This window comes from Nyctibius grandis, chromosome 1, assembly GCF_013368605.1.
Source record: "Nyctibius grandis isolate bNycGra1 chromosome 1, bNycGra1.pri, whole genome shotgun sequence".
In the NCBI taxonomy this organism is placed as follows: domain Eukaryota; kingdom Metazoa; phylum Chordata; class Aves; order Nyctibiiformes; family Nyctibiidae; genus Nyctibius; species Nyctibius grandis.
In genome coordinates this window covers 108,058,092-108,082,013 of record NC_090658.1, presented here as the reverse complement: position 1 = coordinate 108,082,013, position 23,922 = coordinate 108,058,092, and the positions used below count along the sequence as shown (strand labels likewise).

Genomic DNA, 23,922 nt, shown 5'->3' with positions numbered 1-23,922 from the left:
GTTGTCAGTGAAATTAACAGATCTCTATCTAAACTATCCATCTGATCTTAGGTTTTCACTAGTGGGCACAATAAAAAATCTTGGTACAAACAAACTGGAATATAAAACAAAGAGTGTTTTTGCCATAAACACTGAAAAAATAGCGATGTGGGGTTTTTAAAATTAATTTCTATTTGGGACAATTACTTTGAATAAGGTTATGTTTCTGCTCCTTGTCCTTTTATATCTATTATTTATTTAAGATCTTTCCAACTAGTGAGTGGTAGTAAATCTATCCATTATTTATCATTGTACAGCTTGTATATTTTTAAACACCACCATATTACATAACAAGCATATTAGCTAAAAAATGCTCTTCACATGTAAGATCATCACAGTTTCACTGTGGAATACACACATGTACAAGTCTATGAATTTACAATACATACTTCATTAGGACTCAGTTCTGTTAAAAGATACTGTGTTTATTATAATATCATTTAGTTGAAAAAAAATATACACTTATGGTAAATATAGGATGCTGAAAAATTGTGTCTTGGCACTAAACCAATATCTTCACCGCAATAAAACCCTAGAAGCACAAATAATGATTTGGGGGCTAACTATATAATAAAACAACATATATGCAAGAGAAAAAAAATCTGTATATCAAACCAATCTCCAACTGAAAGCTTTCTAAAACATGAAATGGCATCTTCTTCCTCCATGTGAAGGTTATGTCTTCTCCAGCTGAACTACTCCCTTTCACATGCTCACTATGCCTTTTGCTCCATGTTTTTCAAGTTTAAGAAAGCCATGTTCAACAAACATTATCTTGGCCACAGCAGCTATTTCAAATAAAGAGGCTGCTTCATTCATTTTTGCCGAGTTTGAGCAGCTGCAGCCTGATCAGCTCTTCTTATGTTGCATGAAAACACAGAAATAAAACCGAATCAAATGACATCTAAAAACTGAACACAATTGTTGTTAGCCTTCTCCCCTCCAGTACAGTAAAAAATAAGTATATTTTCTGATCAGGACATTTCAGGTACAAAAGGGAGGCTACAGAAGCCACAGCAAACCATAAAGGTTAAGACAACCTCCCAGTTCTTAGGAGCTGCAGTTCAGTCACCTTAGTGACAACACTACAGCTAAATAAGTATTACTAAATAAATTCTAAATAATAAATACATATACAAAATAAGAAAAAATATGCATAGCTTTAGGCACAGGTTGCCCAGCATGCCCTCACCAGAATGTTTTGTGGCTTGTTTGTTTTTCATATTAGGGAGTTACTGTTTGATGATTACAGTGTAGGATAAATGATGAGGAATGCTAAGGTCAATTTCTATTTTTGCTTGAAAAAATGATTTAGAACATGACAATTCATTTTGTTTCTTTGTGCTTCAACCTGGGTTTAGTAAAATCTGTTTAATACACTTTACTTGTTACAGTTCAGAATGTATAAGTTCTTTCAAATTCTCAAATGAAGCGGCTAAAAGAGTACAATTACAGATAAAGATCTACTGCACACTAAGAAGTGAGAATCTTTCCTTATTAGTGATCACGAAATTAGTTTGCAGCACCACATGCCACATTGCAATTTTTAGCCATTGGGAGATCAGAGGAATGATTCAATGTATTTTAGTTTGCTTTGTTTTTCCTGAAGTTGAGTTTCAGTTTCTGCACCTTACCTAGCAGGCAGCTCTTCAGATGATGTTCAGGAAAGTCAACAGCATGACTTAGGTGTTCTTGAGTCTGATTTTTTTATTATTATTTCAGAGTTTGTCTATATAAGGAAATAAATACTCAACTTCTGATGTGCTGACCTGTCATATGATGCTTCCCTGAATATTAGGTGAAAGATGACATTTCCTTCTACTTTCAATGACAGATTTTTTTATTTCAGGGAGAAAAAAAAATATTAAAGAATATTTGCTGTATTAAATGAATGATATTCACTGTAAGTAACCTGAATACAGTGTTTCCAAGTTCAAAAGCCATCAATAATTATATTCATTGTACATTTATGGCTTCTCTGGTCTAGAATATAGATGAGATTTCCTAAGGCTATGACTGATACGTGGGAATGGCTAATGGGCTTATTGCTCCCAGCTGACCAGGGTGGCCTTATTGACTGGATGCCTATACTGATCATCATCCAGCTGCTGAAGCACCATAATTTACAATGCAGTCCATTAGGGGTAGTCACTATTTTGGTTTGCATTGCGAAGCTGCCTTATAAAGTAACTAGAGACCTGTGCCTTAGCAAATACTGTTCCTCTAAAAGTTGTCTTGCCAATCTTTATATAGTTTCTGTGTAAAGTTTGGTGATGTATCTTTACCTGGTGTAGATAGATCAGTGCAGTTCTACTAACTTAAAAAAAGGTATGCTGTTTTGGACCACACAAGGTCCCAGGATATTGCGTATACGCAGCAATGCAGGGAAATACCTAAGCTAGCTCTGAATGAGCTAGTCTGAGTTATATCCATCACTGGAAATAGTATAGCCACATCAGCATTGCCTTCTGCCCCAACAAACTCATTATGTTGAGATGTAAAACTAATTAGCCTAGCAAAGCACATTGCTAATGTGGCCACAGGGACACAAGCAAGTATCTCTGCAAGGCACATAGTTAAATATCAACTTGTTAAGAGCTAGCTCAGGTATCTCTAAATGGTACTGTATTGAGAGGTTATAAATATGCCATTATCTTTCTCATTTAAGTTTGCTAGTAGGTGGTAGAAAAAATTGCTTCAGTAGAGCTGCACTAGAATTTGTAAGAATGTGATTTCATGTCATGAAATGACAATGCTTAAAAATGTAGCAACTATGATAATTCTCTCAGATCTATTATTGATAATCTTGTTTCATTAAATTTAAATGCATAAGAAAGAAATCAAAAATCTTCATCAGGAACATTAAGCAGTTTCAACAGAACTTTTCAAAAGAAAAGAAAGTGACCAGACCACTAAAAAAGTTCCAAGCACACTACATATTTTCTTGATGTTTAATATAAAATAGTGTTGGAAAAGACAGTCTTACTAGATATTTTTCAGACTATTTTCTCCACTAACCTGACATGGACCAACACACACATTATAAAGAAAAAAATATGCTCATTAACTGGCTTTTTTAAAAGACTGAAAAATATTGTGTTTTTTTTCAGAATGCTGTTATCAAAAGTGAAAAAATTAATAATTTCAGACATTAAAAACCTACTACTTAAGAAAAATATTTAGAGCAAGATACCTCAAAAGATATGACCTTTTAATATTCTTCATGTTATGAAACTCCCATAGTGAATATTAATCAGTTCTATCATAGTTATCACATATTCTTGGTTGATGAGTGAAGATATTATAATGGTCTCCAAATGAATAAAAATATATTAAAGAACAATCAGGGACTAGTTATTCTCATCAATCAATGAGAACAAACCGAGTGATAATAAGCTCAGAATTCAGTAGAAAGTAAGAACAGGATGATAATTAAATAGGGCCCTTCAAGAGGTACTGCTATGACTAACACCCCAAAAACTGAGGTTTTGTCATTACTCTTTGTCCCAAAACAACAGGGGTTTAATCAAACAATGTGAAGCACTGATTCTGCTATGCTATGGAGAAACTAGACTGGGCATTTGGACTCAAATTAGAGTATTTAGACTCAAATAATTTTATTAAATTGGACAAATGGAATTATAACCCCAAAATATTTCCTCACCAGAAATGATCCATTACAAACCAGCATGTTAACTTCTCCCTTCAGACACCTTCATACATTTCCCAGGAAACAGAAAACTTTGACTTTCATAGGGATGCTGCAGCTGCTACTGATCCTCCTCTAACAATACCTAAGAAAATTTAAAAGCTTCTTTGTCTTGAATACATCTATAAAAACTTTCATTGGCTAACATATTTAGATTTAAGGCAAAAATAATAGAAATACTGGAGTATTGTTTAATTTTCAGACGTATCACTGGATTATGAAACCAACAATTGGAAATCAAGCCCCACTCGACCCGATATTTGTTCTTTTGTCGTTAGCTGGAATTTAAATCTCTCTTACCATCAAATACCTCCAGCTCATCAAATTGTTTTTCACTTTGAAACATTTCTACAAAGATGGAGATGTTGTATCCTGGCTCAACCTTTATAGTCCAAGAACAGGTCTGAGAGTTGGGATAGGTGCCTGGGTAACCTGGACTGAGGATCACTCCTGATGATTCTGTACGGATTTCATTTGCTGGACATTGGGCTAAAAAGGACACAACAAGAAGAACAATAAGAATAGCAATGAAATAAAGTGTTTCTTTTCCATAAACAAAATAGTATTATTTTTCAGAGATATGTATGCTTCAGTTTCAGTTTTGAAATGAAAACATGTTAAAATAATATTCTAGATAGAAGGAACAACAAAGTTCCCTTTAGCACAAGTAGAAACAGGACTACGTTTAAAAACCTTTTATTTATGAAACAGGATCCTAATTATAGTAAAACATTAATCCAGAAAGATATCACAGCCCAAAGGGTTTACAGCAAGGGATTCACATATGCTGGTGTGATCATTCACACAGATGAGGTAAAAGTCCTAGTAAAACTTTTAATTTGGAAACCTGGTTGTTGTCTTCTATTTGAAATCTTAAAAAAAACCACCCACTTTTAAGAATGAAATCTGTTACATGAACATGACAATGTATTCGAATTTCTAGGCACACCAGACCATTCGAAAACATACATGTTTTGTGCAAAGGATTTATTTTGGATACAGAATACTCTGAGTCATCTAAGAACTCCTCAGCAACCACTTCCCCGTTATTTAAACTTCAAACTCATAACATTTTGCAAACAGTTTCACCTGGTATTCATAGGTGTTTATGATCTCTGAATAAGACAAGGAGCATACTATATTAAAATGCGGTAAATTTTATATCCTAAATATTGATTTTGGTTAAGAAATTCTTTTGGTGGTCACTGTTTTTCTTTAACATTTTGCTTCTCATGCAGGACTGTTCATGTCTGCTGTTGAAGTCCGATACATTCGTCCACAGTTTCATAATACATGTGTATTTTAACAATGTTTTTTGTGTAAAATTCACAAATATATCTTGACAGAAATGCATTCCTGGAAACTGTCTGGCACAATACCCAAGTGCTTGCATAAATTAAAGGTTATAGGAAAGGTGAAAAACATAACAACAGAGGAAAAATGATCAGAGGAAAAAATATGTTACAGCGGAAAAAACACACATGACTATTGGAAACAAACATTAAAAACTGTACCATTTCCCTGAGCTGGCCCTTTAAAAACTTGGAGGCAAAATTTACATTCAGTTGTAGTCAAGAAGAATCTTGCTTTAAACTTTTTGAAAATAGCATCAGGATTTATCTTTAATTTTCCTCTCAGAGAAATTAAGCATTCTGGTACAGAAGGAAATTTTATTTTATAAAAGATGTCCAGTCTTTACCTTCTGTTCCATACACTGGGGAAAAATCTGAACCCTCCACCAGAAGTAACAATGCAAACAAAATAGGAATTTTATCAATTAATCCACATATAAATTAACTATCACTTTCCTATATAGTGCATAAACCTTTACCTTTGAGAAGCTGGCTTACTCCTGTCCTTTCTCTAACCTAGGTAGTCTTCCAGATCTGCATGTGGAAGGTAAAAGGAAGTGTACGTGCCTGAGTTGGACAACGCAAAATTCCATTCACTGTCCCAGATTCTTTAGAATATTTTAAATAATAATACATTAAGTGAGAAAGATATGAGTTTAAAACTTAACTTACAAACCCATTTTCTGAAGACTAACAATTTCTTAATGGCACCAAAGTTTAGAAAAAAGCAACTAAAACAGTCTTTTCTGACTGTTCCAAAACTTCCCTACATCTGACTTACAGATTGAGCCTTGAGCACAAAATTCAGGGTGATTTTTCTTCATTTGTGATTTTTTAATACTATAGCATAAATTATAAATCACTTATCTAAAAGCCACTCTGATTATTTAGGGATATAAGAAGGGGGGAGAGCATAAAAAAGTAAAACTACTTATTACTCATTTTTGTCATAATCTTTTCTTCTTCAGTCTGTTCTAATAGACTGGAGAATATATAGCATTATTATTCCAGCAAATGCAGGAAGAAATATTAAATTTTTGAAACCCTCTCTTCCTCTCCTCCCCCTCATCTTTCTGCAGTCAGAGAGAAAAATGACAGCTTGTGAAAAAGAGGGATGTAATATGCAAGTGAGAATACACCATCAAGCAGGGAGAACAAGGTGTGGGCTGGGGAAAAAAAGGCAAGCAAATAATTTTTCCTTGGTATGTGTCCCTTTTTGCTATCATTTGGCAGCACTGGCTGTAGCAGACAGTATCTCTAAGAGGTAAAGCCATTTTTCAGAGAAGACATCGTAAGAGAGGGAAAGCCTACGGGTTAATGGTATATAAAGTAGTAAGAATCCTTTTGACAATTTTAATTCAGGGATTGTCTCTTGAAATAGAAACACCTGTAGCCAAATTACACCCAGAAATTTCACACAAGCTTCTGTGTAAGAATACAGTGTTGCACGTATTTAATGACAGTACCTTCTCTTTCTCATCTTAAAATGAAACACACTGTTACTTTGACTTCCTATATTCTTCAGAATAAGAGAACAACTTGAGAAAATACAGTCAACAAGTGCTCTGACTCATGAATCTGCAGCAAGTACAAGAAAAAGAGCAACTTATCACAGAACAACATCAGATGGAAACATAATGTCAGATAAATAATGATAACTATTTTCCCTTAGTTAAATAAATGAGACTTACTGCTGAACAGAAGTTTGGTAAGCTATGTGGCATTTCCTGTCAGACATGCAGTAAAACTGCTCTTCAGTTATGAAGAGTAGCTGACTGACACAGTTCCACAACCTGCTTTACCTCGTAGTATCCTTTGCTTATGCTAGAAGACTGTTTTAAAGAAAAGAAGATGGCTTTTACTGGTCAAGTATTGGCTTCACCAGAATATTTGTTATAATGTTAAAGTCTACTAAAGCAACTTGTGGATTAAGAGCTGATCTTCAAAGTAATAAATTACAAGTATCCTGGAGAAATCAGTAATGCTGTCAGACTTTTCACGACGAGTGAGACACAATGATTCACTGACACAGTGAGACACAGACACAGGCTTGAAAAGTGGGCCCATGTGAACCTCATGAGGTTCACCAAGGCCAAGTGCAAGGTCCTGCACCTGGGTTGGGGCAATCCGCGGTATCAATACAGGCTGGAGAGTGAAGGGATTGAGAGGAGCCCTGCGGAGAAGGACTTGTGGGTACTGGTGGATGAAAAGCTGGACACGAGCTGGCAATGTGCACTTGCAGCCCAGAAGGCCAACCGTACATTGGCCTGCATTGAAAGAATTGTGGCCAGCGGGTCAAGGAGGTGATTTTGCCCCTCTACCGTGCTCTGGTGAGACCCCACCTGGAGTACTGCGTCCAGCTCTGGAACTCTCAACACAAGATGGGGACAGACTATTTAGCAGGCCCTGTTGCGATAGGACAAGGGGTAATGTTTTCAAACTAAAAGAGGGTAGTTTTAGACTAGATATAAGGAATAAATTTTTTATAATGACAGTGGTGAAACACTGGAACTAGTTGCCCAGAGAGGTGGAAGATGCCACATCCCTGGAAATGTTCAAGATCAGGTTGTACAGGGCTCTGAGCAACCTGATGTAGCTGAAGATGTCCAATCCCCCTGCTTATTGCAGGGGGATTGGACTAGATGACCTTTAAAGGTCCCTTCCAACCCAAACTATTCTATTATTCTTTTCAACACTGGAAAACTATCACTTCTCTGGAAAAACTATGCTTTAAGAAATGGCTACGATCAGTTAACATGCCAAAAAAAGTAGCACAGGACATTTGGAAGGAAGATATGGGATTGTAGCAAGTACCTCTGGAGTGGTTTTAGTAAACGTGCCGTATCTAAAAACTAACAGCAGAGATGGTAAGGATATCTGCCTTTTGTTGCTTGATTTTCCTCAGCATCTTAGGGAGTTATGAAAATGACCATTGGTCAAATTACTCATAAAATGGAAAGTGTAATGGTTCATTCTTCCAGAAATATTTATAGTTGGGTTAATCTAAAAATTTATTATCACAGCCCTTTATATAGGTGCTCTTTCAGCTAAGTTTCCACAGGTATCATTTCCAAAGTGGTGCACTATAAGTATCTTCTTAAGAATTAGCTGCATGAACTTCTGTTTACTTAATGCAGTACAATTTTTTTGAATCTGTGATGAAGGATTTTCAAGTAACAATAAGATTCAAAATTACAGTTTGAAAAACCTGAGATCAGTTTACAGTAATCCACAGAACATTGTCATAAAGTGTTTGAGATATTCTTCACTAATTCAAGAAACTGAACTACAAGTAAAAGAAAGAAATGGAGCCAGGCAGGAAATGCAGTGAAAAAATACAGAAAAGTCACCAATCCAAAGAAGTGAAAATTGCTAGTTTCCTTTGGGGAAAAAAAAATGTCATAGAATAAGAAGAAAGATAATCACACTCAAGAAAGCACATATATCTTAACTGTGAACATCTTCAAAACCTCTGAAAATGCTCCAGATGAAATTGGCCACTTTAAGAATGGTCTGCAAAATTAAAAAGAGACAGGACTAAGAAATTGTGGGTTGGGGGCAGATAAAAAAAAAAACAAACAGAAATTACCTTTTTTTGCCTTTTTCTTTCACCTGCCTTGCTCTTAGATCATCTATTTTTTCTTGTAAAGGACATCAGAGACAAGAAGTGAAGCAGAAAAAAAGGCAAGGAGATAGCTTGTTTGATAGGTTTTAAAAAATAACAACAACAAAATAATTTTTTTCAAAAGCTGGTAAAAGTTATCAATAACAGAGAAAGATTGCTGCTAGGTTTCTCATTTCTCACAGCTGATTCTCAAGAAGGGACCTGAAACTAGTTTATTTACCCCAGGCGAAAATGTGCCTTTTGCAGATGTTTCCTCATGCCCTTCTCTCGTAATTGAGGAAAAGTATGATGTTGCTTTGCAATTAAGAACATTTCTTTGGTGGGTGAATATTAAAAATCAACAGCTTAAAGGTCAGAGAATTTCCTTGAACAAATCATGACATGTACACAGCACAAGAAACAGATCAATGCACAAATGCTGTAGGGCTTCTTTCCTCCACATATTCTATTGTATTCACTTAGTGGACTTCAAAAGTTTATTAACAGAACAACTTCCAAAAGGAAGAACTACCGTTTATGTGAAAAAAATACACCTCTCTAATACAAACCAGAGCAAATAGTAATGCGAAGGGTGAAAAAGGCTATAGAATATTTTTCTGTGGTACTGAGACAAAAATAGTGTCTTGTGAAGCCTCCCTCAGCATATTCTTAGGGCAGAAAATTCAAGTAAAAATGAAATTCTTATGTCCTTCTAAGATGTAAATAGCTTAGTACCTCTCCTATGCTAGAGCAGAGACGGCCAAATCTCCTTACATAGCAAGCTATAGCTCTAACTTCCTATGGCCAAGATTCACTTCCTATGGTTAAGTCATTAGACAAGAAATCGCTTCCAACCTCAACTATTCACAGGAGACATACACAGGAACTTAGGAGAGGTACAGTTCTGGAGTAATTCAAGGGCATGGGAAGGCATACAGTGTATTGGTCCTTTGCAGTTTGGGGGGTTGGCTGCACAGCTGGGTTACATGGCAAATTGGCGATCTTCACCTTGTCAGCCTTTGCTGGCTCTCTTTCTCCACCATAATGAAATACTCACCAGCTTCCCCCCAGAGTAAGCTTAGCTGCTGAATACATGACAATCTTTAGGGTGGAAGCTAGACTTGAACATTTCACAAGATTCATATGGTTAAAGACATAAAATTGAGATACTGCTTCACCTTGCTCTATAAAACAAAAGGCACATCCATTTTCAAAAACCACTAAAAACTAATATGTATCAATTGAATAAAAAAAAAATTCCACAGTGCTATTTTCTTGGCATTATACCCGCAACAGGTGAAAAGAAAAATCTGCAATTCGGACCCTTTTGTTCTAGAATTAGCTCTTACCTTTAACATGGTGTTTCAAAACAGAATACTCCTAAATACAAAGTCACACAAATTGCTTCAGTTGAGGCATACATATTCCATTGTTAATACCGTTTCTTTTATTTGTCAATCAAATAATACATTAACATTATATTCTTCAGTATTACATTTTATACCTTCTGGACTCTCTTCTGCCACCTAAGTTACAGCGTGATTTAACTCCCTACACATTTAGAAGTTTACGAATTGATGTGAAGTTTACCAATCAAGAAAATCTGAATTGCAAAACACAGAATTAGATACTTGAGCCCCAGTAAATATTTAATGATCATTTATTTATATACCATGAGTTTTAAAGTACCTACTGTAAAATGGTTTGGAATGATAACAGGAATAAACATTAAAAGAAACTGCTTTATTCATATTGGAGGATACAAGCAAGCTATTTTACTTCATTTTTAATCATATTCTTGCAAATTCTAAGTAGTGTTATTTGTTAGTTTGCATAACTTCCTACATACAGGCAATGTTTACAGAAAAATAACAGGAAATAACAAAGATCTTTATGTTACGCAGTTGCATGAAATTGAGTATGGTGGGACAGAGAAGAGACACGAGAACAGTCATTCTGTAGGACAGCATAACACTCTCACCCTAATTTCAAGAAAGAGATTACCTAATCTGGCTTTTGGAGAAATCTGATTGAGTTGTTTTGGGGAAAGCCTGACTGATATTCTTAACTCTAATACTACTTCTAATGTCTCCATCTTTGATTTATCTTTTTATTCATAAACATCATCACCACACTAGGACAATATTATCACACCACCTCTCTCATTTAAGTGTTTTGAGCAGCCAGATTAGACACCTCTACCTTACACTGAATGCCAATTAGCTGTTTTATTAGTATGTCAATTTTTGTAACCAATACAGGAGTATTTCTTGCTGTTGCAATGCTCATCATGCTTTAATTCACAACTCTACATTTCCTTAACAACAAATAAAAAAGAAAAGAAATCTGTAGCAATAGGATATAAGGGTAGGATGAGAGAAGAGGCTCCAAGTGTATAAACAAATCACAAATTATCAACTACTGGTAAACATAAATTCATGCACAATGAAAGTATGTTCTGTAGGATGCCTAGAGCTCTGCACATTAGACAACACCTGGCAAGTTATCACAGTACCAAGCATTATGAGAATATCTGTCCTCAGACAGACCAGACAGGAAGGAAAAGGGAGCTGTAAGAAAAGTATGGTGTGGTGCGATTACAGATGCCGTGGAGGTCATTCATTCAGAATGATGTAGAAATGGTCACTGAGATTGGTGAATAAAATAGGAATTCATTTCAACATTTATCTCCATCGTAATAATTCATATAGAGAGACAGATGTATTGGAGTGGCTGAGATAAGAATAAAATCAAGTCATTCTACTTTCCAGAAAGGAAAATTAAATTTATTTGAAGATACAACTTGTCTGAAGAAAGGAAATCAGTTGCACCCCAAGTCATCTAAAGAAACTCCTCTCTTATGTCTGTCCAAAGCAACTGTGCCAGAGTCTTTCTCTAATGCCTCCGGTTACAGAATCACAGAATCACAGAATCAATCAGGTTGGAAGAGACCTCTGGGATCGTCGAGTCCAACCATTGCCCTGACACCACCATGTCAACTAGACCATGGCACTAAGTGCCATGTCCAGTCTTTTCTTAAACATATCCAGAGATGGTGACTCCACCACCTCCCTGGGCAGCCCCTTGAATGTCTAATGACCCTTTCTGAAAAGAAATGCTTCCCAATGTCCAACCTGAACCTCCCCTGGTGAAGCTTGAGGCTATGTCCTGTTGTCCTATCACTAGTTGCCTGGGAGAAGAGACTGACTCCCACTCCACTACAACCTCCTTCAGGCAGTTGTAGACTGCAATAAGGTCACCTCTGAGTGTCCTCTTCTCCAGCCAGGGGTCTGTGGTGACTGCACAGCACATACACGACTCCATGCACACGTGCACACAGCTGCATTAAAGACATACTTGAGCTTTCACCAGTCCCTGACCAAATCACTGCTCTTCTCATTTCTCAAGGACCGCGAGCTAATAACCAAAAGCGTTAAGCAGAACGCTGCTGTGGCTACAGTCACCTCAAGACTCATGCAATAAACGTACATGCAATTTATCCAAGTACTGCAAAGGGAAAAGCAGGCTTTCAAAATATGTGTTTTATATACAATTTCCCTACCACCCTCTCAGTGAGGGAGGCTACTGCAGCAGCATCACTCCCATTGTCTTCTGTTTCTGAATTACTCCAACGGCTTTTTTTTTGTTATCAAAACAAAGTTCTGCTGTATTCATATCAAACGAATACAAGACTTAAAGACATTAACAGGTGGTAATCTACTTCTCAACTGGAACCGTGTTATTTAATCCTTTTCATGGAAAAAAACATGCATAGTAAAGATATTCCTAACAATCAATTAGGAACAACCTATAAAACAGTAAAGTTCCAGTAACTTTAGTATACAGGGTAGTTTTGAAAAACCATAAATCACAAATACAAGCAAGGGAAGAAAAACACAAAATCAACAAAGTCTATAAGGGAAGTAGAGAGCTGCAAGCATTCATCTGCAATGTCTCGAAGGACTGCAAAGAAACAAGTGCTGCTACCATCAGAGAAAGCCCCTAGTTTCCACAGCATCTGTAAGAATTGTTGGAAATAAAGTACTCCCCTGACTTAACAGATGGCTAATCATTATCAGAAACTCGTAATATCTCTGTAGTTTTTACAATAATTGTTCAGTTTATTTTAGGCTTTCATTTTTTATTTAACTGTAATTGTCATAGTCTAGAGTTGTTACTGCTGTTACTGTTAACTTAAAATTGAAACCTGGATTTGCAGTACAATCATCTTATTAAAATACACTGATTGGAAAAAAAATCAAACATCAATAAGTATTGAGTTACCTGATCAAGAAATATACAGAAATATACAATTTTCTTATTACTTTTGCATATTTTTATGGTGAGGGTCCTGAAAGTAATACTGAATCTTTTCCACCCAAAACAGGGACATGGAGTCCCTCTCTCTCGGTCTATGACAGATCCCAGATTATTGTATGCACAAGATAAGAAAGGGGCAGACTAAAATCTTTACTTGAACATAGGTATTCATACGGACAAATTACTTATAGATGTATCAAATATATTATGCATCATAATACATAGGAAACTAATGCAGCTTATACTATGGCTCTTTTAAATTACTGAATTGTTAAATCATGGAAATAGAGAGCCAGGGTAACAGGAAGGAAGGTACACATGCAGCTATTAATAAAGTGTCATAATAATTGCTGTGTTCCAGTGTTACCTGTTGTGCATATGGATGTTGATACCTCATGATATGCAAGATGCTCCATCCATAATTATGTATTATAGATCAAAGCTAATCCTAGTTAATTTGTTATGAATATGAGACCTCCTGATCACTTTTTGACTTCCTTAAAATTTCAATGATGGCATCTCATCAGTAACATTTATCCCCCAAAAAAAATTGAGGTACTTAGGACAAAATTCTATAGATGCTTTCTCCATCACTTTTTCAACATTTCAAAATAGGACAAAATTCTATAGATGCTTTCTCAATCACTTTTTCAACATTTCAAAATATTTTTGCCGTCCACTCTTTAACAAACTAAAACAAACTAAAGAAAAAATAACCAACAGCATCTGTTGAAAAACATAATTTGGAAAACTGAGTACAAATCTCCAAGATATACTTGTTTTCCATGAAGATGAGCAAGTTGCATATGAATGCACACCTAAACATTATTCATATTGAAGTTTTAAATTCCTTGTTTGAAATACTGTAATTATAAACAATGAATAGTTGAAAGATTTTTAGTGCTTCCATGAATTTAAAGTTGCCACATATTTTAGAACACATTTTTCATGTAACTTTGTCACACAATGTCACCATATTTGTGAAAGCAGAGAGAATAACTTCTTATTTTATTTTGAAAGCTTAATTTAAATACATATTTTTAAAACTCTTCAGGAGTGAAAAGAAATCTTTGGTTTGATATGAAACAATGTTAAACAATTTAAATTAATTTTAGAAATCAGTGTTTAATTAATGGTGTAGTTTAAATAGTTAATAGCTACTTGTCTTTTGATTCTAAAGAATTGAATGTCTGTGCAAAAACTTTAGGAACCAACTTGAAAACGTGTGCATTTCTTAGATATTGAAGAAATAAATGGAAACTTTTCTTTTAAACATTAATGAATATACAGTGCCCAAAACTTTGATGCTTAATGCATAGGAAGATAAAAAAGGATGCATACTAATGATATGCAGACCATGCAAGAATATATTTACCTTCACAAGATGGAGAGGATCCTTCAAACTGCAACTGTGCATTCAGTTTGCAGGTTAATATATCTTTGTCCAACAAGGGTGAAACCGGGATGGCACTTGTACTTTGCAAAATCTCCTGAAATAGTTATTGACAAAAAGTTAAAAACCAAAAAAAAACCCTCAAACAGAAGTATATCAAAATCTTTGGTGGAAGATGAAATATATTAATAGTTTAGTTTAATTAGAATTTAAGTGAAAACATAAGAAAGAAAAGGAGATACTATTTTTCACCTATTTCAAAATCGTCATCTTCTGTAAACAAATCTGCATGTGGAACTGTGGGTGGAGGCTGACACTTCTTCAACTGATAAGCTGCAAATTTAAGTGAAAAAAAAGATTAAATATTGGTGTGTAAAGAATTATTTTACATAAAGTTCCTTTCCTGTTCACACTTCCCAAATTATGAAAGCTGCACTGAACCTCATGGTCTCTCATAACATTTTCCAAGTTAAATGTTACGACATTACATATTATCTGAAAAAAAAAAAAATTATCAGTATAGATAGTACATTACACTGCCCAGCTAGTTATAGATCCATTGTAGGACTGGGTGCAGCTGTGATGTTTATGAGGAGATTTTTGCAGCTACAAGGCTGCTGTTTCATGTAGCTGCCCTTGAATAATGTGATAGGGCTAATGGTTATAAATCACAGATTAGTGGAAAACCTGTAATTACCTGTCACATACCTGGCCTGTCATATTCTTTCTTCATTCAAGCATACTTAGAGTTAATTTTTCTCAGGATGTAGGTATATATATTTACTTTAAGAAGAAACAGCAGTAATAACAATAATAATAATAATAAATAATATTGTATAAGTTTCCTGGTTTGGCCAATTTTTCTTTCAGTGATTCTTACTTTCAGCTAAGTTTCTTCTAAATAACTGCACTTTCTGAAACTAACTGCATGTTTCGCAGACAGTGTCTGCTTCCAGGACTGATAACACTCGAAGTTTATAGTTATCACTGAGGCACTGGTAGGGATGTTATGCAGAAAGGTTCTTGCTCTACTTGTTCTTAGAGAAACCAAGGTCACTGCTAAATTCCTCACTGATTACGAGTGAAGAGTCATAGAAGGGTTGCACCTGCAGGGAGGAGCGGACAGGGCAGATGACCTAAAATTGACCAATGAAGGTATTCCATCCCGTACATGTCATTCTCGGTATAAAGCGGGGGGATCACGAGGGTCTCACCCCTTCTGCTATGGCTGGTGTCCAAAGAGGACGCTGTCCATTTTCCTGCTGCCCCCGATCCTGATCCGTGCATCCTTGAATCCAGTTCCCATCCATCGCTGGGCCCAGCCTGGGCCTTCCCAGAGCCTGCCCTGCAGTGCCAGTGGTGACGTGACCGACATGGGGGGAGCTCGATCTTGGTTTTGTATATACTTGTATATATTTAATTATTTCCATTATTATTATTATACTCTTTTTCATTATTATAGTTCATTAAAACTGTTTTAACTTTCCAACCCATAAGTCTCTCTCCCTCTTCCCTTCCCTCCCCTCCTTCCCCTTCTGCGGGGGGGAGGAGTGTTAATAGAGAGCGTCTGCTACCAGTTTAATAGCCAGCCCAGCCTTAAACTGTGACTATAAGTTACACAAAAAAACAAAACACAATGCCTTTAAAACAAAATCTATTCTCTACTCTTCAAATCCGTTTCAATAAATTGTGAGCAATCTCATAAAGAAGGTGACCAGTACAATGACTGACATGTTTCTAAAATGGAGTAGAAAGCCTACAACTGCTGCAGAAGCCATTTCTGGATAAAATAGTCCAAAACGGAGATTTAAGATCATGATCAGAATGCACATACTATAGAAAAACTCTCCTCTTCATGGAACTAAATCACAGCCAAGAACATGAATTCTCCTGGTAAGCTGATAGTCCTATCCACTTGCCGTTTTTGAGAAGTTAAAGAAACGCAAAATATTGAGAATCAGCCCTTAGCTTCCACATAAGCTTATATAGCCCATCACTGTAAAGCAATTCTACAAGGAGAAGAAAAAAAACATGGAGAGTTTTTCATCCATGCAGAGTTTGTTTTTTTCATCCATTGTTTCCAACGACAGGGAGGAGAAAGCATATATGTTTTCCTGTGTACTTATGTATGTGTATGGTGTTCCTGCTATATATACATGCAAACACATACATGTAATTATTATTATATACACATAATAGCACCAGTTTTTCTGGAAAACACCTGAGAAAAAAGCTTTGCAACCTGTTTAGACACTTGTAACAGCAAGTATCTAAGAAATAGACACTAAGCAGTTCTCCAGCAATAACATTTTCCAAGAACTTAAAATTGTACTTATATGCATACCCAGTAAGGACTCTGACTTCACTGAACTATATCTGTCTCCCAGTATGTGGGCTCAAAAATGGGAATCCCTTCAATTTAGTCTTCAAGAAGCCTAGTTTGCAGGATTTTCTCAGCAGTAGCCTATGTCACAACTTTGAGTTCATTCAAAAGCATGGACACTGTTCACATTGTACATGATTTCCACCCATGGGACATTATGCAAAATATTATTATGCAAAATAAAGAAATAGTGCAGAGAAAAAGAAGCAGATTCAATCTTTTTTCTCCCTTGCTAGACTAATGCACTATGTACTGCAATAGAGTGTGTATCTTGCCTTTTTATCACCTGAAGTCATCAGCCCTGAAATACTAATTGCATGCTTTTGTACCTTCAATTTAAGGCTGGAAAATGCTCTCACTGACCATTCCCTCTAGTCTGCTTCTCAGGCACTATCTATCTTGTTATGTGGGAGCTACATGTTCTCTGCATGATGACTAAAGCCAGGTGCTTTAGTTTTTGCTTCTCAGATAAGTGCTTTGGGTTACCATGCATCATGCCCTTCTTTTAGGAGAAAACCACAAATAAGAAAAACATTTCATTTTCATAAAGACTTCCCCATGCAAATAGATACCTCCAGTTACTCCCTTTCTCTGGCATTTCCTTCTGTCCTTGTGAATTAATTCACCCTATCTTTTTGAATTACAGTCCAGAAGGCTAATGATCTGCTATTTAATATACAAAATTTGGTTGAATTAGTTAGAATTAGAACTAGAACTAGAATTCAGCATTTCACTTCTGAGTTAGATGTCCAATTTGCATGTTGTGTAGCCCTGACTGTAACTTTGAACAAAGTATTTTGCTGCATATCAGTCTTAAAGCTGTCTTTTAACCCTCCCACAGCATCCCTTCAACCTTTCTTACCATGAGCCCTAGCATGGTCAACTGGTGAACAATTTCATTACAGAAGGTTAAAAGTAATTAACCAATAAATGGGACAAAATAATTCAAAAAGTAAAAACTCAATATTAGATAGTGATGATTAACATTAAAGATAGAACATAGTTTATTCAAAGACACAAATTAATGTTCTTAAGATTTTTTTAATGCATGATGTTAAAAACTAATTTGTACTCTTATTTAAAAACAAGTAACAAATCCATGAATCATGGTAAATTTATTTAAGATCATTCAGTACAGCACAAAGTTAAGAAATATTTTTAAAATTCACTAATTGATTGTGGTAATGAGCAGTTAATGATATAAAGCAAACTGACCATGAAAATTGAGGACAAAGAATCCTCCCGTTGAAAAATCACTATGAAATTTGAGGAGGACTTGATTGGTGGAACTGTAAGCTGTTTCCAGAGCTGTGTTCCCACTGAAAACTCCCAGCTGAGGTGAATTATGGTCAGGACCATCCCTAGGAAAGGAAACATAAAAAATCAGCTGAAGAAATACTGTACTTAACATTTAAATTAAGTCTCTTTTCTCCGGAGAGCAGGTTCAATTTTTGTAAAAAATGTTTTTCTTAATGACTCAAAATGAGTTAATTTTCTTTTTATTTCTAGCAACACGGAATACTCTTTTGAACTTCAAAGTCTAGTATTTTTTGAGAGACAAGGAGTACTTTATGATAGGTTTTATATTTCCATGGGCAAGAAATCTATAGGCTGACTGAAATTTTCTGTGTTCCTGCCAAAATTTCTCATGTACACATCAGCTGGAAGATAAAATATAGAAAACTCTTGTAATCTTATAATATTTCTAACATTTTTGACCCAGATACTACAAGTCCTTACTGACTAACACATACAGAGGTGTGGAAGCTGCAAGTTACTCCTGCCATTTAAATTCATACCAAAGACTCAAAGGTATCTCCTAAGGAAAAAAAAAAAAAGGGCAGAAAAAAAGGGAAAAAAATGTTTTGTGTTTCTGAACAGTAAGATAGACACCCAAAGAGACATATACTCCCATAATATCAGGCTGCATTCATTTTCAGTATCATCATGTTGAACATTCAGGCCTGAACAGGCAGAATAAATAAATAAACAAAAAAACCCCTGCTTTTATCACTGAAGAATTTTTTTAGCTCTGCAACACTTATTTATGGTCTTTTTGTATATTACATGTAATTAATCTAAACTGAATAAAAAGGCTTTTGTGATAAGTATTTTAGAAGGCTGGAGATTATCTAGAAGCTCTCTGAAATTTGTTAGCTTTGACTTTTGACAGTCTTTAAATCAGAGGGATATTTGTTCACCTCAGTTGTATTGTTAAAAAGCCAAGCATTAAGTAATTTTTGTCTGTCTTGAACCTATCAAGATCATCGTTCATAAAAAGAAAAATCCACTGTACGGACAAACTGTTGTCCAAATTTTAAAAGAATGTATGTCACATATATAAATTGTACATAAAACTTGTATTTTTAAAAATGTAATTTAAATTAATTATCTTTCTCTGGTACACTTTTTCAGGATTATTCAGGCTTCCAATTTCTACTTTGGTACTAGTGACAAGAAAAAATAAACAACACGTGACTCAACATAAAAATATATTTTCTCCTTCCTGCTGCCTTGAAAACAAAAGTGAAAGTAATAAATATTGAATAAGATCTTGATAATTTAGATAAGTTTTCATTTTAAAAGTCTGATTCCTTGGGGGGGGAAGAAAAAAAAAAGCTTTGATATCAAGATTTGACTTTTCATACAGAAGTGAATGGCATATACATGAATGACTTAAACAAAATTACACTAAACAGCCTCCTTCCAAGAGATCCCAGACCTATATATCATTGGTACCTCAGAAAAGAACTCTAAAGAAAGCATGCTTGTAATTCACAGGCAATTGGGAACTGAGAGAAACAAGCTGTAAAACAGTATGTTTAAAATCTTTGTTGAAAGAATATAACAATTCAGAAATTCAGCATGTACTTCAGCCAAGCAAGTTCAAAAAGCTGACACAATTTTAGGACTTAATTGCTTAGGTAAAAAGAGAAGTCATTGATACAGTTAGATCTTTACCAGTGAAGGCTTTTTTTTTTTTTTTTATTTAACGTGCCAGAGATGACAATCTATGATGCGTTTTAGACTTGGATTTATAGGTAATGCAAATACCAGAGGTAGCCAACAGTAGTTCATAAACAGCTATGCATCTTTATAAACTGACTGGATTCTCCCTGTATTATATGGACTTTAGTATCGCTGTCTGGAAAAAACTCACCCAGACAGCAATAGGTACAGGAATAGTGGACTAACTGAGAGGTGGGAGCAGCTGACTCGTACAAGAGTAACTTACATCCTATATTCTGTGCAAACTGTCCTTTTGCCGAATTCTCTGTAGCATATATGAGAGATAAGTCACTTTGCACATTATGTGGGGTAAGGATCACGTTTAGCCATAGATGAGAAATTGTGTAAGAATTTCAGCATCATCTATGCCTGCTCTTCAGTGCAGTAAATTCTTATGTAAGAATTTAGACAGCCCTGAGCCCTCTTCCTCCAGCTGAGGACACAAAGTTGAGATGGGTTTGGAGGGTAAGAAATAGAAGTCCAGAGAAGAGGAACATAAAATATAAAGTTCAAAGACATAGAGGTACAAGAGCTGGAATCCTGGCTTGATAAATACAGAGAGTATGTCTATCAGCCATATTAAGATATTAAGAAAATTTAAGAAAATCTTAATTAATGCCTAAATTAGTTGATACCTAAAGATGTCAAAAAGTTTTGCCACAACTAATGTATGTTGCCTCATGTGTTCATGGAACATGTAATTCAACATAATACAGATTGTTACATCACTTTGACCTCACATGGCCTCACTTAGAAAACAGAGAGCTCAAAGAAGATCTGTTTAATAACTGAGTTTGAGTTTCAAAGTACTTTTGTAAAAATATTCCTAAAGAGTTCAGAAAGTGATATACAATATTATTTTTTTTCATATAATTGTAGAACTTGTTTTATGCTGTTCTTCGGCACATATTACAACCTAAAGAGCAATACTAAGCAAAAGCTGTAGCTTGGGACAGTGAGGTCTGATACATCAATCAGAAAAAAAATCACTTTTGTTTTGAAAAATTGCATACCAAACTGCAATGTAGTCATTCACAGGTTCAGTTTGGAGTAAGGTAAAGTTAATATAAATCCCATGGCCTGGAGGTACAATAATTAACCAAGTACAGTCCTTGGAATTTGGGTATTCATCTGGAAATCCTGGGGAATAAACTGTACCATTCTGAGCGGTTACATTATAGCCACAAGGAGCTGAAAAGAAAACAAATGAAAAATTAGTAGGAGAAACATACTTTTTCATGTTACAAATGGAATATCAAAATGCTCCCAGATTCTGAAAGCTCCACAGGACAAGACAAGCTAGGTCTTAAACACAGCAGTTTTCCTTGGTTGGTTGCTTCTCAGAGACAGAAAGTATTGATATTTCTAAGAAATAAGTTATCTTAATGTCTTTCGGATTTCATTTCTTAAAATCCATCAAAATCTACTGGGAATATTGCTTTTATACAGAATTCTTGAAACTAAGCACACATTTAAAAAGAGACACCTTTTGCTTGCATTTAGAATTAAGAAACAAATAAACAAGCAAACAAAACTCGCATGTTTCTATACAACTGAACCCTGACTGAATTGGAATACAATTCTAAAAAAAGAAAAAGACTGATCATTCTTTCACTTACTCAAATGCCATTATACTTAATTTCTGATAGTTTTTAACTGTGTTTAATGGCACTTCAATTGCAGTTTGCATGCTGATTATTCTTATGACAAGTAAAATGAAGACAGAGACACAAATCAGCATAAATTTACTGAATGAAATCTGTAGGAAAATCAATGCCATGAAAAGGTGGTTGATTTAATTCAAGGGTAGCAAATATGTAATAATGTATTCTCTTTTGAGTCTCAGTTTGAGGGAAATGAGTGATTATGGATGCAAGCATGGATCTGAGTAGACATATGGCCACTAGTGCAAACTAACAAGTCTCACTCATTAGAGTGAAACCTTAATCTCATCTGTGGGCACTCAGTCTAGCTCTGGAACTTTTCTCATTAGCTCTTACCATAAATTTTATGTTATTATTGTCAGGGTTCCTATGACTCTCCTTCAGACCCTCTTCATTTCTTTTTCACTTTTCAGTAAAAAAAGGAAAAGGAAAAAGGAAAAGGGAAAAAAGAAGGACGGAGAAACACAGAAGGATGTCACATTTCCTGTATGGTTTAAAGCTGCTATACCCTTGGGGTAGAAGGATCATCTGGCTACTTGATGAGTAACCCTTCTTGGAGGAATCTTTTTAATAATCACTGGATTTACAGGACAGGTTAAGAATGCTTTAACCACTCCACTTTCTTCATCCATATCAATACTAGCTAGTATGATGCATTTAGCACATCTTCCCATCTCAGAACAGAACGGCATCTGCTGCTGAACTACAACCCTTTAGTGCCTAAAAAAGGGAATGAGCTAAGGGAAATGAAGGGCTGGTTCTATTTGTCTGATTCCTGGTTGCATGTACAGGCCAAGGGCAGCTGGAGATGTCTATCAGCTCTGATGGTTCTATGATGAAAATGTGACTAAGCTCATTTTTTACTGTTTCCTAATCCCCTACATTTACGCCATGCTCAGATTGCCTGAAATCTTGTCTGTTCTCTCCACAGTACTCCATGTTTACAGCTAAAAGCCTGCTTTGACAAGTATGCTTACTACATTGAAATACACTTCCTGAGACAAATATAGTGACACGTGGAAAATCCTTTAAGTTCTAGCTAAGATATAGGATTTTTCTGATAGAAGTTTTATACCTAAATATATCTTGAGTTTATTTTTGCCAGATTAATTAATGTTGTCAATGATTGCATATATTTTTTATTTTGCCTTTGTTATTCTCTAATACTCTACAAAGAATGCAGATTGATTGTATTTCAGTAAAGATAGTCTATTTCCTCTTATATGACGGTTAGCCATGACAGACCAATAAAGTGTCTCAGGAAAAAAAAAAAAAAAGTATCACAGATAACAAAACTCTAATAGAATAAGCAATATACACAGCTGATACTAGGCTTTCTCCAAAGATCCTTAAAAATCACAGGAGATGGAAGATTAAATAGAAATTTGCATTTCACATAAGACAAAAATAGCTTTAGTTTGAATAAACAAATCACCCTAAATTAATGAAGTTATTATATTGCACTTTGAATGATAGCTATGAAGAAACACAGATTTTTGAAATGGAAAAGCATATAATCAAGTCTTCTGAACTTTCAAATGCTAACAGTAGACCACATGCTGATTTACAAATGAATGTATACCATACTATGTGCTCCCATGCCCATTCATACCTAATTCCAGATACAACATTGTGCATGGAAGAACAGTAAACACTTTTAAAGATCCACCCAAAGGTGCCCGAACCTAGTTAGTCATTTATTGACAGCTATATATCTTATGTCAAGACAGCTATGGTATACAATTAGAACCTGATTGCACAGGAGTGAAATCTTAGAGCATGACTAGATGACAAGCTTCTACTATGATCTCATGAGAAGAAATTAACCTAATTTTCTCCCATATAATGAAAAAGCTCTTTAATGTATTTCAAATCACCTGCTACACAGTGGAGAATATGATTTAGATTATTTTCCACATCTTACATACGAATATTCATAAACTTTTTTTTTTATTAATCATTTATGGGTGACTTATTCATTGTCAGATTTCCATGGGACAACTGCACAGACAACTCAACCTCTTCCTCTGAAGCAGTGCCAACTCTTCTTTTGTGAGACACTACCAGATCTCTTATATCTCTCAGCCTTCTGAAGTACGTGCAATCTTTTGTGGAAAGGTTTTGATCTGAACTTCTGATACTGGCCACAGATAGAAAAATGATTTAATTCTTCCATTGATTTCCCTCTCAGACCCACTGCCAAATTCCAACGATCAGAGACCTTATAATAATTTATTTTCCTTATTGCAAAAACATTTATATGTCTTAACAATTCTTTCAGCAGTGCTAAACTGAGTTTTAACGTACGGAAATGAATTTTCGACAAAACTAGTCTGCTACCTGAGAGACTGAGAAAACACTGCATGCTCAGTCAAAATACTAAGAAACCTGCTCTTTAGTCAGAAATCATAGCTATAAATGTTCACAAGTGCACACACATGGAGACGCA

General features: G+C 35.3%; 1 protein-coding gene across 1 annotated transcript in view; it reads right to left on the bottom strand.

Annotated features, from left to right (window-relative positions):
• The window catches only part of CSMD1 (CUB and Sushi multiple domains 1), a 1,320,281-nt gene that overhangs the window by 102,813 nt on the left and 1,193,546 nt on the right, over positions 1 to 23,922 (bottom strand). The window contains 6 exon segments of the mRNA XM_068415956.1: positions 4,049 to 4,237; positions 14,400 to 14,463; positions 14,465 to 14,514; positions 14,670 to 14,750; positions 18,016 to 18,161; positions 20,823 to 21,000. Of these exon segments, the coding sequence (XP_068272057.1) occupies positions 4,049 to 4,237; positions 14,400 to 14,463; positions 14,465 to 14,514; positions 14,670 to 14,750; positions 18,016 to 18,161; positions 20,823 to 21,000 (708 nt within the window).